At 38.7% G+C, this 15,003-nt stretch overlaps 1 protein-coding gene and 1 pseudogene across 1 annotated transcript; one reads left to right on the top strand and one right to left on the bottom strand.

Annotated features, from left to right (window-relative positions):
* Positions 1-4,596: 4,596 nt before the first annotated feature.
* Positions 4,597-5,754, top strand: LOC146481073 (beta-1,3-galactosyltransferase 1-like). The gene has a single exon (XM_085109008.1). The coding sequence runs from the start codon at positions 4,597-4,599 to the stop codon at positions 5,581-5,583; it is 987 nt and encodes a 328-aa protein (XP_084965134.1). The 3' UTR covers positions 5,584-5,754.
* A 7,514-nt stretch (positions 5,755-13,268) lies between these two features.
* LOC146481072 (uncharacterized) lies at positions 13,269-14,153 on the bottom strand (annotated as a pseudogene).
* Positions 14,154-15,003: the final 850 nt, after the last annotated feature.

The raw sequence follows: 15,003 nt of genomic DNA, 5'->3' as shown, positions 1-15,003 counted from the left end.
CAAGACATGTTTTGATCGACCATCGATGTGTTCCTTACAATGTGAATTTAAATTTAAAATAATTTTTAAGTTACAAGTTTGAAATACGTAAATGCTACAATGTCGTCAGTAATTAAATTAAATTCAATTAAGTTTTTATTCACACTTATTCGAAATACAATATATTTTTATGGTAAGAGAATAAACACGCAGAGCATTATATTTAAGAGGTTTTACCTTCTAGGGAAGACTCGGTGCGTAGTGGCCAAAGGAGCAAGGCTTTCGTGTTGGCCACTACCCCTGTGCAGTTACAAAAATGGGTGGAAGTAGAATTTATAAAATTGATTGTGGAGATTGTAGATTGTCACCGATTAGTGTCAGTTCGGCGTGTTTTAACTGCTTATTTAGACTAGGATTTTAAAGGCGGATATGAGCAGCTTCTTTTAATAATAATTAACAATTATATTATGAGGTCGAGATTTCTATCGCGTGATAGATGAGGGCGCAGCCCGAATCAGCTATCACGCATAGAAATCGAGAGCGAATAATCTAATTGTTTTAGTAAAAATCTACAAGTTGTCCAAAATTTAACAAGTAAATCATCCAAACCCTCCTCACAGACGCTTCGAAAACGCGAAAAAGCGGGCTGAATTTTGTTGACAACCGCTACTCACTATCCATCACAGAATAGATAGCGAGTAGCGTACTAGCCAATCAGAGAACGGCATTCGTAATAGAACGCTAGTAGCTTTATACTAACAACTGATAGCGATTGGGTGTCGTATCCAGCACTGAAAAGCAAGTCTCGGAACAATGTCTACGACATTCCTCAGATTGGGTCAAATATTGGAAGACATGAGAGGTCCTATCTCTTTTCAAATGCTCGCGCACGCGTACCGAGAAGTGTCGGGATGTTTCCCCGATGTTACAGGCATTACAACCTGCACATGTAAACTTATGGACGACACGTGAATGGTAATTTAAAAAAACAAATTATGTAGGCCAGATAACCTCAAACAATTGACACTGCTGAAAAATGCAGCTTAAAATTAGTAAACCGGCCAAGTTTGATAGTCTTCAGTTGTCTTTTGAAATAGCGAAGAAATAGTGCTGTAAATTCACAATTATTTGCGGGAAGTTTGTATGAAGACGGGAAAACCATTATAAAGAATTATATATTCGCTATTTTATTAACAGGCAAGACTTTCATAGTTGGCCTTTTTACCAATTTTAAGGTGCTATTTCCAGAACTTTCAATTAGTTTGTCTTTGTGTGCCAGATCAGAGGAGAGAGATGAAGTCTCTCTCTACAGCATTGCAGCTTTAATATTAAATCAAGAAGGGAAAACTTCTGATGTTTTAGTACAGCTTTTAAACTTTAGGATTAAGCCCATATAATCTTTGTGTGCCAGATCAGAGGAGAGAGATGAAGTCTCTCTCTATAGCATTGCAGCTTTAATATTAAAACACGAAGGGAAAACTTCTGATGTTTTAATATAGCTTTTAAACTTTAGGATTAAGCCCATATAAAAAGTTAATTTGTTTGTAAAAAACCGTGTCACTAGTAGCACTAGTGAAAATAACTGAACCATACGGATTTATATGGGAAGGGACAGACAGACGGAAAGAGGAGTGAACATAAGGCTGAAACCAATAGGGTTATTGAGAGACTAACCGAATAATCAGACAAAAAACCCCATGTATACCAGCCGAAATGAACAAACCACATGACCGAAAGTCGACCCAGCCCCATAACCGAAAGATCAGCATAAGAAGCCAATTGCACGATTATAATTCGTTTGAAAAGGGCTATTAGTGTGTATCTCTTATTATACAATGTACTGAATACTACGCGTGCTGTGATTGGTCGTTGCCCATGATCTATTAGAGTACAGACACACGGATGACGTCACGGGAAAATTGTTTTTCTTTGTTTTGTCAAACATGGCGCGCGGTTTTTAAAATGTTTGCAAGATTATTTCGAATTGAGCAAGTGAAAGCCTCGAGAAAAGTTAAGCAGGAGCTGTTTACAAACAAGAAAACAAGAAAAAGAAGAGACCAATTAAGTGTTCTTATCTATTTGAAAATGCCTAAACTGGAAAAAATCTTCAAAACAGCTGTTATCGCTACGAAAACGCTCACAGTTTTGAAAATATTTACTCGATTATTCTGCTTTGAGCAAGCGAAGGTCTCGGAAAAAAATTAGAGGAAGCTGTTTACAAGTACAATAAAGAAGAAAAGAAGAAGCCGACACGGAAAGTAGCGTTGGTGACTTTGAAAATGCCTGAACTGGCACAAATCGAACAGTCAAGCGCTCAGAGGCAAGTGTGTCGTGTTTCCTTTCTGTTCATTGTATAAAACAAATAGATTCCAAGTTGCCGTGCGTCTGTTCAGTAATAGATCACAGAAGACGTCAAATTGTGGTAAAAACATCAGTGACACACTCGCCTGCGGCTCGTGTGCCACTTTTTTGTTCTTACCACATTTTGACGTCATCTGTGATCTATTACTGAACAGACGCACGGCAACTTGGAATCTATTTGTTAATTAGAGTTTTAATTTTCAGTCCTCTGTACATATAGACATTAGATATGACCGCACGACCGAAAGAACAGCACCAAATGCCAATTACACGGTTGTTTTTTGAATTGAGGGCTTCTTCGTAATGTTTTCATACAGCTGTTAGATGGTTTAATTTTATTCTTTATAACGTGTTTATGCCCATGGATAGCAAAAAGAACTGGGCAAGCGGAGGAACAGCTGAACAAACCAGAAACGCAAACGAACGAACAAACTTATGTATAACATCACTGCCAAAATTGAAACTTGAACTGTTTGAGTGATTATCAGTAAAACTCAAAGAAATCGTAGTCACGGTCAAAAAATCAATTTCGCTCATACTTTGTCAGTTTGAAGGCCTAGGTAAGTAACTGAAGGATATAAAGTTAGTTTTTTTTTTTTTTTTTTTTTTTTTTTTTTGAAATATTCCATATAACGGCAGAAAACCACCAAAAACGGTCACCCTACCGGAAGCTCGGATTTCACCTCGCGATAACTCGAAATTTTACGCTTTTCAGCTTCTCGCTCCACAGACGTTTACATAGCAGTGAATCTTTCCTAAGGATAATTGAATACACTCGGATTCTTCCTAAATCAAAACAGAGCAATTATTTTCATCTCTGCTCGTTTTTGAGCAAACTGAGCACGGATGAAGTAGACCGCAGTTCTTCTAAATCACGCAAAAGTCTAAAATATTCCAAACTCAGCGAGGAAAAACGCTGACCGGTAGTGGCTCAAATCCTCTGATAGACAGTTCAGTCATTGATTTTTAGGTCTTTAGGATCTAGCAGCACTTTGGCACGAACGCCCATCAAAGTGCAATAAACATGTATATTGATCTTAAAAATAAGTAGAGCTGGCGAAATCTCGAATATTAGCAATAAAATAATAAAAATATTTGCACCACTCAGAATATAACATTATATTATGATATTATGTGCTCCCACATTCTCCTTTTACTTTTTTGTATAATGATTCTAATTCTGAAATATTTAAATTCCGTATCGGTGCAATTTGCTCAAAGTTTGTTTGTGAACCAGGCTGATTTTAAACGAACTTTGAGTTCAGTTTGTAGCAAAGTAAGTAAGACTGACGGGTAATTTTCCGAAGGAGAATAGTATGGCGACTATAATACTTCTGTATACGTAGGGCCGTACATCGTTAGTTGAAATATACGACTTGCCACAAGTCGACTTCTTAAGGCGCAGAATGAGAGCACGCGCGAGCGGACGTGTTTTCCTCCTGACTGCATGGACTCAACGAAAACGGACTTTGAGAAAGTCTACTTGCAATACGTACTTTTGCTTGTTTGGGCTTCCCTCTTTTCCGTAATCATCAAAGGGAATATCGGATAAGAGCTACTCTGTTCTGGATTTTTATTTCAGCTTGTTGTGATTTCAGTGTTCTGGAGGTTACAAACGTCCCAAATGTTCACGACTGGCACGTTGGTTTCCCTTTTACAATCGTTACGTTAGTATAAAGATTTATTAGCCTGTATATTTGACACACGCTTTCCACAATACTGAGCAAAGCTTGCATTTTTTGATTTGTCTCGTACAAGTACACAGCTTGCTATACCAGTAGTAGGAAGTGGAGTAACTTTGAAATAGTTAAATGGTCGTGTTTGAGGCCCTCGTTTAATTTAGCCTTTAAATAGATTCTTATTCATGTTCATATTCATCGCTGCCTTTGATTGAATGGGCTTGTAGTTTTTAATAGTTTCTTGTGTTCTTAGTTGCTCTAAACATAATTCTAAATTCTAAAAAATAATATTGTGAAGCGCAACGGAATATATCCATATAAAGGTTTGTAATTATTATTACTATTATTATTATTATTATTATTATTATTATAAATCCTGAAGCATTAAATTTCATCTTTACTTTCTAGGTGTCGGTATTTTCAAATAATATACTTTAATATCTGCCAGCAACAGGAATTAAATACAATGAAATTAACTTATTCTTTCGTGACTCTCTTTCCAGCTCTTCTGAAAGTCAATCTATCAAAGCCTCCCTCAAAGACGTCTTTAAGGAGTCTGACACAATTTATCACACCAATGAGGATTATAAAGCGGAGAAAGTTCATTAGTCTTTTGCTGTTAAGCGGGGTTTTGTTTACCATCATTTTGAAAGTATTGGTGAGCAAGGACCCTTATCTGACAGCTGTCAAGCATCTGCAAGACCAGAAAGTCTCACAGAAGGGATTGCTCAACAAAAACAATGATTCCCTGGCTTTAAAAGTGGAAGCCCTGACTCCGTCAACAAACAAAGAACAAACGCTTCCACATAAGACATATTTAATATCACGAGAACGATGCACACAAAAGGTATTTCTATTGATTATGGTGTTTACCAGGCCTGCTTCATTTGATAGAAGATCAGTCATTCGCAAAACATGGGCACCAGATCCATCCATGAAGACGAGATGGAAGACAGTGTTTCTTCTCGGTCAGACCCCACATGACAGCGTACAAAATGAATACTTGGAAGCTGAGGGAATGATGCACAGAGATCTAATACGAGGAGCTCAAAAAGAGCATTATAGCAATCTTTCCTTAAAGACGCAGATGGGTCTGGAATGGGCATCAAAATACTGCGATTTTCAGTACCTACTTAAGGCGGATGATGATGTATTTATTAATCCTTATTTGCTGATGGAATATCTACGAAAGCCTGATACACCTAAAACAAAACTTTACACGGGAGCGTGCCGGTACGGCCGACCTTTTCGAATAGGGAGGTATGGAGTATCTGTGGAAGAGTACAAAAGAACTTCATATCCGGGCTTCTGCAATGGTCCAGCATATGTGTTATCATCAGACATGGTCCACAAGTTAGTGGAAATGTTTGATATCGGCAAGAAGCCTTTCAAACTGGAAGATGTTTATATTGGCCTGTTGGTAGAAAAAATGGGTGGTGTGAAACCTGTGCGTCACTACTCATTTCGTTTCTCACGGGAATGCAAACTTTACCCAAATACTTTTTCTCAACATAGAGCCTCGGTAGAATGCTTGGAGAAACTTCACAACCTCGCGATGAAATAAAGACTTGAGTACGAACTTACAAAAACAAGCAATTACACCAAGCATTAGATAAATAGTAAATGAATCGAAATGTGGATTTCTTGTTTCAGCTTCAAAGATTGACAGGTTAACCCGTCTGTAGCCTTCTTATTTCTTGTACAGGTATAATCCTCTCGAGCTTATTTAATTTATTTTTTTGTAGGGGTGAGGGGAGGGGGGCGGAGTTGGGGAAAACCCACAACCATTCCTTCAAGCTTTACTGCTGAAGGAGCTGAATCAAGCACAGCAAAAACAATGAAGGGAATATATGACAAACTACGAAAGAAAATTCATGGAAATATGAACCTGAAGAAAACTTCGGACGCATTATGTGCGATCACCAAACACCGTTCCCCCTACGTTTTCCTCCCTTTATGAACAAGAGGCCTGGTTAGTCAATATAACACCCAGGTTATATTCAAGGGTAACCACGCCTGGTATTAGTCGAAGAAACTGACATTATTCTTCGTTTCTTGCTTCATTTGTTTATATTATTATCTCTCATTGTTCAGTTGTACATTCTTTAAAATTGAGCGGTCACATTTGAACGTAGGATGTTAGGTATTACTGTAAGTACCACGTGGAAAAAATAAAGGATAGTTAGTAATGTATTGTGTTGCCAATAAGTTATCTTTTGTATAGATTTACTAATATACAATCAGTGGAACCTTGGCCATTAGCAGGGTAAGCGAAAAAATTGGTTTTATTAACTGATTTGAGAATTTAAATTGGCCACCGTGAAGTTTGGCGTTTCTCACGCTAGGCTTAAAATCATCAACATTTTAATCTCTTTACGGGACTTAATTTTGTTTGTCAACTTACAACAATCTAATATCCAAGAGAATGATGTATTGTTCGGTGAGTGGCACAGGCATACTCAGGAAAAGGAAATCGGAGGGCGGATGTGCGGCATATGCACAATTTCACTGCGCATATGCCACACATTGACATTCTAATCGCTTAAGCTGCTTTAGTTGCGTACTAACTGCGAGGATCTTTCTTGTATTTAAACAAAATTATAAACATGAACATAGCCGAAAACGGCATACGGCGTTTGGTGTCACAGCATTTAAAAGCTGCGTTCAGGCCGCGAGTAGGCCGCGGCCATAAATAATATATAAGATGGAAATTCAAATAATTGGCTTTTCAGTAATAATACTAATAATAATAACAATAATAATAATAATAATAATAATAATTATAATAATAATAATAATTATAATAATAATAATAGTAATAATAGTAATAATAATAATAATGATTATGATGATGATGATAATGAGGATGATGATAATAATGATAATAATAATAATAATAATAAACCAAAAAATGGAACAAGTCCTCTCTGAGATGTATAAGTCTAAACGACCCCAAATGTTTAGAATCTTTCAATTGAGGTTATTTCGCGGTTAATGCTTAGCCGCTGAACAATGAGGATGACTCATTTCCAAAACTAACGACACGTCATTCTACTATACGACATGGCCAAACACGCATGCGCTGAATGTACATGGAGCAAGAACATACAGCTACTCATATAGCTATCATAAAGAAAGCAGCGGCTTACTATTATCTGGCCGGGAAAAAAAACCCAGATGGATAAGGTTCTAAGTGATCCTGTGTTTCGCCATAGCAAAGACCAGATAAAAACAAAATGTGGAAGAGTTTCTTCTTTGGTCAGCGACGGAGTCAGTAGAGCCGGCATTTTTAAAGCAAGTTCTTGGCTGTTCTTGCTGAGCAATCCCTTCTGCGAGGTTTCTTCGTTTTGCATATCCTGGGCAGCCTGCTTAATACGTTTCAAAAAACGGGTCCTTGTTCAGCAATACTCTAAATATGATCATAAAGGTAACTCCGCTTAGGAGCAAAACACTGATCATAAACTTTCTCCGCGTTCTACTTCTCACTGGTGAAAGAACTTGTGTCAGAATCCTGAGCATGCTGAGCGGCATCTTTTAGGGAGGCTTTTCTTGCTACTGTGAACACTGAGAAGACGTTGATTTTTTTAAACCAATGTATACGGCCGCGAATTGTAATAATGTAGTGAATTTTAATAACTATCAAGAATTTTAACAACAGCTGTCGTGATTTGTGATAACTAATGTCATTTTCACTTTACTTCACTTTATTTACTTTTGCCACTTTTTTTAATTCCATCAATTGAATCTACAGTTACTTTAATTTAGTAGCAGGATGATCTCAGCATTCTTGTAAGAGCTTTTCAGGGGAGATCACCCTTGGTTCTATTGGTTTTGTAGTAAAAACATATACAATAAAGGTGGCCATCTCAAAGATAAGGCAGAGACATACATGTAACAGACCTAAATACATAACATTACAAGAGTTGCAACATATTTTTTATATCATTAAATGTCTAGACTTCTCATGCCTCGTAGATTTTTTATATCATTAAATTTCTAGACTTCTCATGCCTCGTAAGGATTATGAATTATAACAAAGCCATTCGTATTGAAATTGCAGTAATACTAATACTTTGGTGTATTTTGCAATATTCGGAGCTGTCGTAGATTGTAATAACACATTGCCGAGTTTCTTAAAATAAAATGAGTCTCAAAATAAAACAAAATTATTCTTTTCTTTCAAACAAATAAAAGGTAACCATGTGTTTATATGACTTATTATAAGGCTCGCCAACACAATGGCTGCTATTCACTAAGTATTGGTGTGGCGCTTTTTTTTAGGGAACTAAGCAACGATGACGATGACGGCAACCACAACGCCGCGAAACAATAGGTTTAATCTTTAATACTACAAGGAGAAATTTGATAGTTTTTTCTTTATATGTATGTTAAAGGGGTACTTTTTCGTTCACAGTTGGGTTTGTGAACCTCAAGGAAGACCCTAGAAGATTTTTGAGACTCGTACGCTTCGATCGAACTCCCGCGATCTTGGTTTATAACGACGAAGGCAACCTGGGGAGAGTGTACTGTACCCCAGGGTTGGTCGGCGTTAGTTTGTTATTCGGTTCAGTTCACGCCGGCTTGCTAGTTTGGTTACCATTGTTGAAACAGTTTTGATGGGTTCAGTTCAATACAATAGTTGCTTGGCAAGATCTTTGACTCTGTGGCATCTCAAAATTTAAAAAACTATCACAAGTCAGTGTAATGCTGAGCAATGCAAAGTGTGACAGTTTTGCGTTTCAAGATTCAATAACGTTCTTCGTGCAAAATTGAATGTTACAAAATGGATAATATTTGAGTGGAACTTTGTATATGTGTGTGTGGAACATATATATGCGATATTTGTTAACTGGCAGAGACCTAAAGATTTTTTTTCCCACGGTAGACTCACTGGGTTATATCTGCCTTAAGTTTTTTTTTGAATAATATAGCGGGGCAGTGAGGAGAAGAGTTACAGAAAAATACTCTTTTTTCCAGTGTCTAAAAATAATGACGCAAATTAATTTTAATTTCACTTTCTCTGTAGAAATCATAACCTGATTACAATTCATAACGTCGGTTCTATATAGCATCGCCCAAGGAATTTGTTCCTACAGTGTCTTAAAGTGCTACTACGATCAAATTGTCGAATACTTTTTATTTGCGGTTGATTGGTAGTTTATGTCCAAAAGTACATGATTTCCAAGTTATATCCTCATAAGATGAAGGAAAGTGCGATTTTTTGGCGCTCAAACTCCACAAATTTTCATCCGCCATTGAACCGCCATGTTCCTGCGGCCTGGTTACCAAAGGCAGATGGTGTCCAAGGACAACAGAGGCTGGGTCACCCGGCAAAAACAAGTGACGTCAAACTCTCAACTCGAAGCGCAGGCGAGCCCTACGAGGCTAAATTCTCATACGGTTTCGAACACGTTTTCGAAAAATGTTTCGTTCTTTCAATGGTGGGAAGTCGCTGTGTTGTTCAGTGGTATAGCAACTGCTCTAATCGAGCGGCAGGAATTGCGCTGCATGCGAGTCCGGCCGACAGAACGAGAGATGTGTGGGTCCAGTTTGTTGTCTTGCACGTTTTGCTATTTTCTCGGTTTAGTTCGAGGGACACTCGGGCATTCCACCTAAGTCAGTGAACACAAATTAAACCTGGATCTTTTGAAAAGGGTAAGCGATCAGGAGATCGTGAACCTGAAAAAAATCTCTGAAGGAGAAGGAGCGGCAAAAGGTAAGCTTATGTCATGAGTGGGCGAAATGTGTGAATATTGTTTTTATCCTTGGTGATTCCCCGATACCTTGTTCAGCACCCATACAAATAGCAGTCACTAATTTTTATACACATTTTATATTGCGTTTCTAAAGTACTAAACTTTGATTGAACGAGTAAATAATGTAAGTGCAACTAGCTCCCGGAACTAGCTTTTCCCTCCGAAGCATTTCCAAAACATCTCAGTGCGATAAGAGTAAGCTTGTGTTTACTTTGCTTGTGCAAATAAAGCTTGTGGCAAAAACTGTGCAAACAAACGCGAAGAAAACAACTTTAATTATCCATTTTCACTCAGCTTTGGATAAGGTGGTCTTTGGCGTTTACAAAAGGGTTCTTTCTTTCTTTTAAGTAGTTTTCTTGAAGAAATAATTTGAATTTTTGGTTTAAGGAAGGTTTTAAGAAAACCTCACATTCAGTTGTTTCTTATCAATTAGGTTCAATTGGTAATGTATTTTAAATTTTGATTTCTTTTTCAGACGCTGAGTTGCAACAACTTCAAAACCCAGCTCTTACTATTAAATACAGGCCAAAACAAGCCTTGCAGAGCACAACATGTGAAAAATACGGACAGCCAAGAAAAGGCCAGTGCTCCTCCTTAACTAGCAGTTGAAGAGCACTGACCCTCCTCAATGGCTTTTCTTGATCTTTTGTCCTCAACCACCAGTTGACAAATAGAATTAATAAAAAAACTCTTTTCTCTTCATTCATCATGCCTCCAATTTGGTACTCTTTCCATTACATAGGCTTCTGTTTTAGGGACTGGTCAGAAATTAGTGGGCAGGGAGGGAGTGAGGTGGAGATTTTAAATTGAGCAATGAATATGATGTGACCCTCCATAGCGATGCAAATCAAATTTCATGACCCCCCCCCCCCCCCCCCCTGAACAGGTTGTACAATGTAGCTCAAATACCAGAAAAGGAAAAACAAGAATGGAGGCAAACTGTAAGTTACTTACTGGAACCATTTTACCCCAACATAATTCAAATCATCTATAGAGCCCATTGACATCATGTAACTCCATTATGCTAGACATTTCCTTTACATTAATACTTTAATACTTAAAACTTGTCTTGCTTTTGTTAAATAATGACTTAAATCAAATTTTATTTTGCCTTTTATATATGACTCGCTCTTCCTGTCATACTATAAATTATGATCACAAGAGCATAAATTTATGTGACCCTCTGTTTTTCACTGCTTATTTTTTCATGACCCTCCACCTCCCCCCCCCCCCCCCCTTCCCGCCTCCTGCTCCCTGCTAATAGGGAGCTGAAGCACAGACATTCCTGAGCCATGTATAGCAACCAGAATTCAAATGTTTTCTCTTTTGGTGTGGTTTTAAAAGAAATACTAATTTGAATATAAAGAAAAGAATATTAATATGGTAGCTATTTTGGAATAAGGTCTATGGTTCATTGTCTACAGTACATTAATAATTTTATTTTTATGTTCGTTTGAAAAAGAGTGCCAGAATCTTGTTTCACCAATAAATTTGTTGTACAAATGAAATTGAATCTACCGTTTGAGCAAAAAATCAAAGGTGCCTCACAACAGTCTCAACTTTACTACATTTTTGGTAGCATGCATTTGCCCAACTCTCACCACACCAAAAGTGAAAGTATCAAGAACTGTTACCACAGCAACAGTGTATGAAACTCATCAAGACTTGCTTGGGGGTTTCCCCTTAGACATGTAGGACAAAGGATGTTTGTTGTTAGGTTGATTTGACCCTTCATTAGAATAAGCAAAAAAATTTCAATGAATACCTGAATCACAAACTTTAACTCCCAAGAACATTGTTTTCAATGTATATTTGCAAAATTCCTACTTTTCCTCCCCTCATTTGCCTAGGTGGATGCTTGTTACCAGAAAGCATGTTAATAAATTTTCATTTATAAAGCTATTCATTTCTTCAGTAGTTTAAAGCATCTAGTGCAGTGGTGTTTAACCTGATGTAGGGCACCTTACAAAAATATATGTACACAGAAAAGACTGTTACTATTACATTGTTCAGGATGATGCAAGGGAAGAAAACAAATCATTGCAAATTGTTGTTGCCTTGCAAATTTATTTGTTTATTGATTACTGTACTTATTCAAATCTGGATACAATGATGTCCATGCAGCACCAGCACTCTCCAGGCATGGTAAGTCGCTCAAGGGAGCAATTTGAACATTTGCACCTGAGAAAATATTGAACCAAGAGGAAACTTAGCATCAATTACAAGGGAACAATCCGCTGAAATTCAAGCCATTGTACAGGGCTTTTCACTACAATTTATATTCTTTTTCCATGGTAAAAAAGCGCAAAAACAGTAAGCTTGCTCGGAACCGAAACTTCACTGTGCACTCTAATTTAACACCAAGGCAAACTTTCGAAAGTAAAGCTAAAAACCCAAACTTGACTTCGATTTCAATTCAACTGAGTCTCCGGTAGCCTCCCTCCGCGGAATGAACTGACTAGTAGTCAACTGAAATTGTTGCGGATTCTGAGGCACTACACTTTTAAAGCTTGCCTGTTTTGTTAATAAAGCAAATAACACATCTAAATATTAATCTCTGTCTCTAATATCTTACCCGAGAGATGAACGACTCAGCAAAGTCTGCTCTTCCTCCTCTTGTAGCAAAAGAGCTAGCTGCTGAACTTATTCGGCTGCCTCTTCTTCAGACGGAACTAGCTCTACAGAGTCATGACTTCTTCATTTCCATTGCCTATATCATGCAAAGACGATCCAGGAGAGCTCTCTGTGGTCAAAACAGCTCTGAAATTCGTCGCCAGAAGGAGAACTACAGTACTCGCTCGATCAGCGAGTTGAGAGTATTACGTCACGACAAAAACACAATAGGTTTGAATAAAAATACCGCAACTGCAATCACTTTCATACCGCGGGCTCACTGGAACATAAAAATTCATAATGGCGGACACGAAAACCCCACTTTTCAAAGCTCAATATTTTCAATTTGCGGGGCCCAAACTTCATTTCAGTGACCAAGACAGGTACAGCCACATCGGATAAGCTGTAAAGAACCTATGTTTTATACGTGACATGAAGTTTTGATCGTAGTAGCACTTTAAAGCAGAAAGCTTCAGTTAACCTCATCGTGACATGTTGTCTATTACCAAACTACGTAACTGAATAACAACTGATGAACCTTAAACGGCGGCCTGATTAGTGTGCGATTGTAAGGGCTACTCAGAACCTTATACTTTGGCACATCGACTCTATAAAACATCGCCAAAATATTTTTTCCCTATTTTCTTAAAGCAAATATCTCCAGCTCAGACCAAATGGTAGATATTCTGTTAATGACCCAAAAAAACCACAAGATTTTAAACACAAAATGCCACTTAAAATGTTATCACATTTTAATAATAAGTGTATTACCGTTTGTCTCACGATGTAGTCACTTTGAGATGTATATCGCGCGGTTTCGACTGCTTACTGCTAGCCTTCATCAGTAATGAGGTCGACTGGTCACGCGGCACCATTTATATCACGATGGTCGGCTGTGATTGGTGCATTTCGATCCTCACTGTTCCGGCGAAAAGTTGCTCACCCAGCGGTCTGTTGTTGTACCACTACGCCTGTTGAGTTTCTTGATCGTAGGCATCCACGCTTCGGGAATTTCAATTCCGCTGCCCCTGTTGATGTTATTAGGGTGAAGTCTTATGTGGATAGCTTCCTTGACCCTACGGGTGTACCAGTGAGAGTCTCGATCAATAAACTTTACCTCGTTCCAAAGCAGATAATGGCCGGTCTCGTGGGCGTGCTCAGAAACGGCGGAGGTCTGAGTACGGGCGAGTCAAATATCCCTGTCGTGCTCTTTGATTCTCTCGTGCATAGATCTCCCTGTTTCACCAATGTATACTTTAACGCATTCAGAGGGAATCCTGTAAACCGGGCCATCTTGTTTAGCCGGATCGACGGTGTCCTTAGGTCGCACCAAATGTGACCTGAGTGTCGTGTGATGCGAATGCCTTGTTTTTCCAGGCAGCGGCGAAGAGGCTCTGATACACCCAGTACGTATGGTAAAACGGCAGTGGATTTAAACTCTGCCGCGGGCTCTTTCCTGGGGGCTGTTCTTGCCTTGGTGATCTTCTGCACAAAGGAAGAAGGATATCCGTTAGCGACCAGTACAGATGACAGATGCTTCTTCTCCTCAGAAGATGACTTATGGTTTGGTCACGAGACGTTTCGCCCGGTCGTACAGACACTTCACAATACCGCGTTTTACTGATTGAGAGTGGTGTGAATCATACGCTAAGTATTGATCAGTGTGAGTTGGCTTCCTATAGACGCTGGTGGTAAGGCAGCCGTCTGGTTCTCTTGAAACTGACGCGTCGTGAAAGGCGATCTTGCTGTTATTCTCGGTTTCCATGGTGAAACGGATGGTCGGTTGCTGACTGTTGGGGTGTTGTAGAAAGCTGTCAACTCTGTCTCGGTCCAGGATGGTGATAGTATCGTCCACGTAGCGCTTCCTTTACATATGATTTGTCTGCTTTCTTGGCTAACAGTTTGTCTCCCCTAACAGGTAACTCGGATTTCACGGCGACCAACTCAGCTCACTTCGCATCCGTGAAGATCGCTGTTTAGCCACGGTTCTATCGAGGATGCCGTACAAGCCGCGCTACGGAAGCTGACCGCACGACGTTAACACCTGCTCAAATTGCGGACCTCTTACACTTCGTATTGAGATCTACATACTTTCAGTATAATGGATCGATTTACGAACAACGAGAAGACGAAGCAATGGGGAGCCCGGTTTCCGCAGTTATTGCTAATCTCTACATGGAGATCTTTGAAGCGAAAGCAATAGAATCCGCGCCCTGCAAACCTAAGATCTGGAAGCGCTACGTGGACGATACTATAACCATCCTGGACGGTGGTAGTCCATTTTCCATCATTTAAACTGTTGAACTGTTGAGTACTTCTTAGAACTTATCCTTTCGATTTACTACTTCAAAAGGGTTAATTTTCTTTTTGTAAACAGCACATTTGAAACTAAAACGTTAACCCAATATGGCCAAGTCACTTAAAAAGCCTTTTCGGTTCAACAGAAAAATAACGAGGATATCCCCTCTAGGAGAAAACTGAATTTGTTACATGTAAAACGAGTTAATAATTGAAAGATGCACATTTCAATAGCGAAGGGAGGATAGCTTTAAAAATCTGCGAAGCGTACAATGGAAATAAATCAGGCACAGAATCTGACGCGTAAATGCCAGAAT

Source organism: Pavona decussata, unplaced genomic scaffold (assembly GCF_977016875.1).
Source record: "Pavona decussata unplaced genomic scaffold, jaPavDecu1.1 SCAFFOLD_51, whole genome shotgun sequence".
Lineage (NCBI taxonomy): Eukaryota > Metazoa > Cnidaria > Anthozoa > Scleractinia > Agariciidae > Pavona > Pavona decussata.
The sequence above is the reverse complement of the archived record's forward strand: the minus strand, read 5'-3'. Positions and strand labels throughout refer to the sequence as shown.

What these genes read in the sequence shown, in the direction of transcription:
- LOC146481073 (XM_085109008.1), top strand. Translation starts at nt 4,597, where the DNA reads ATGAGGATTATAAAGCGGAGAAAGTTCATTAGTCTTTTGCTGTTAAGC.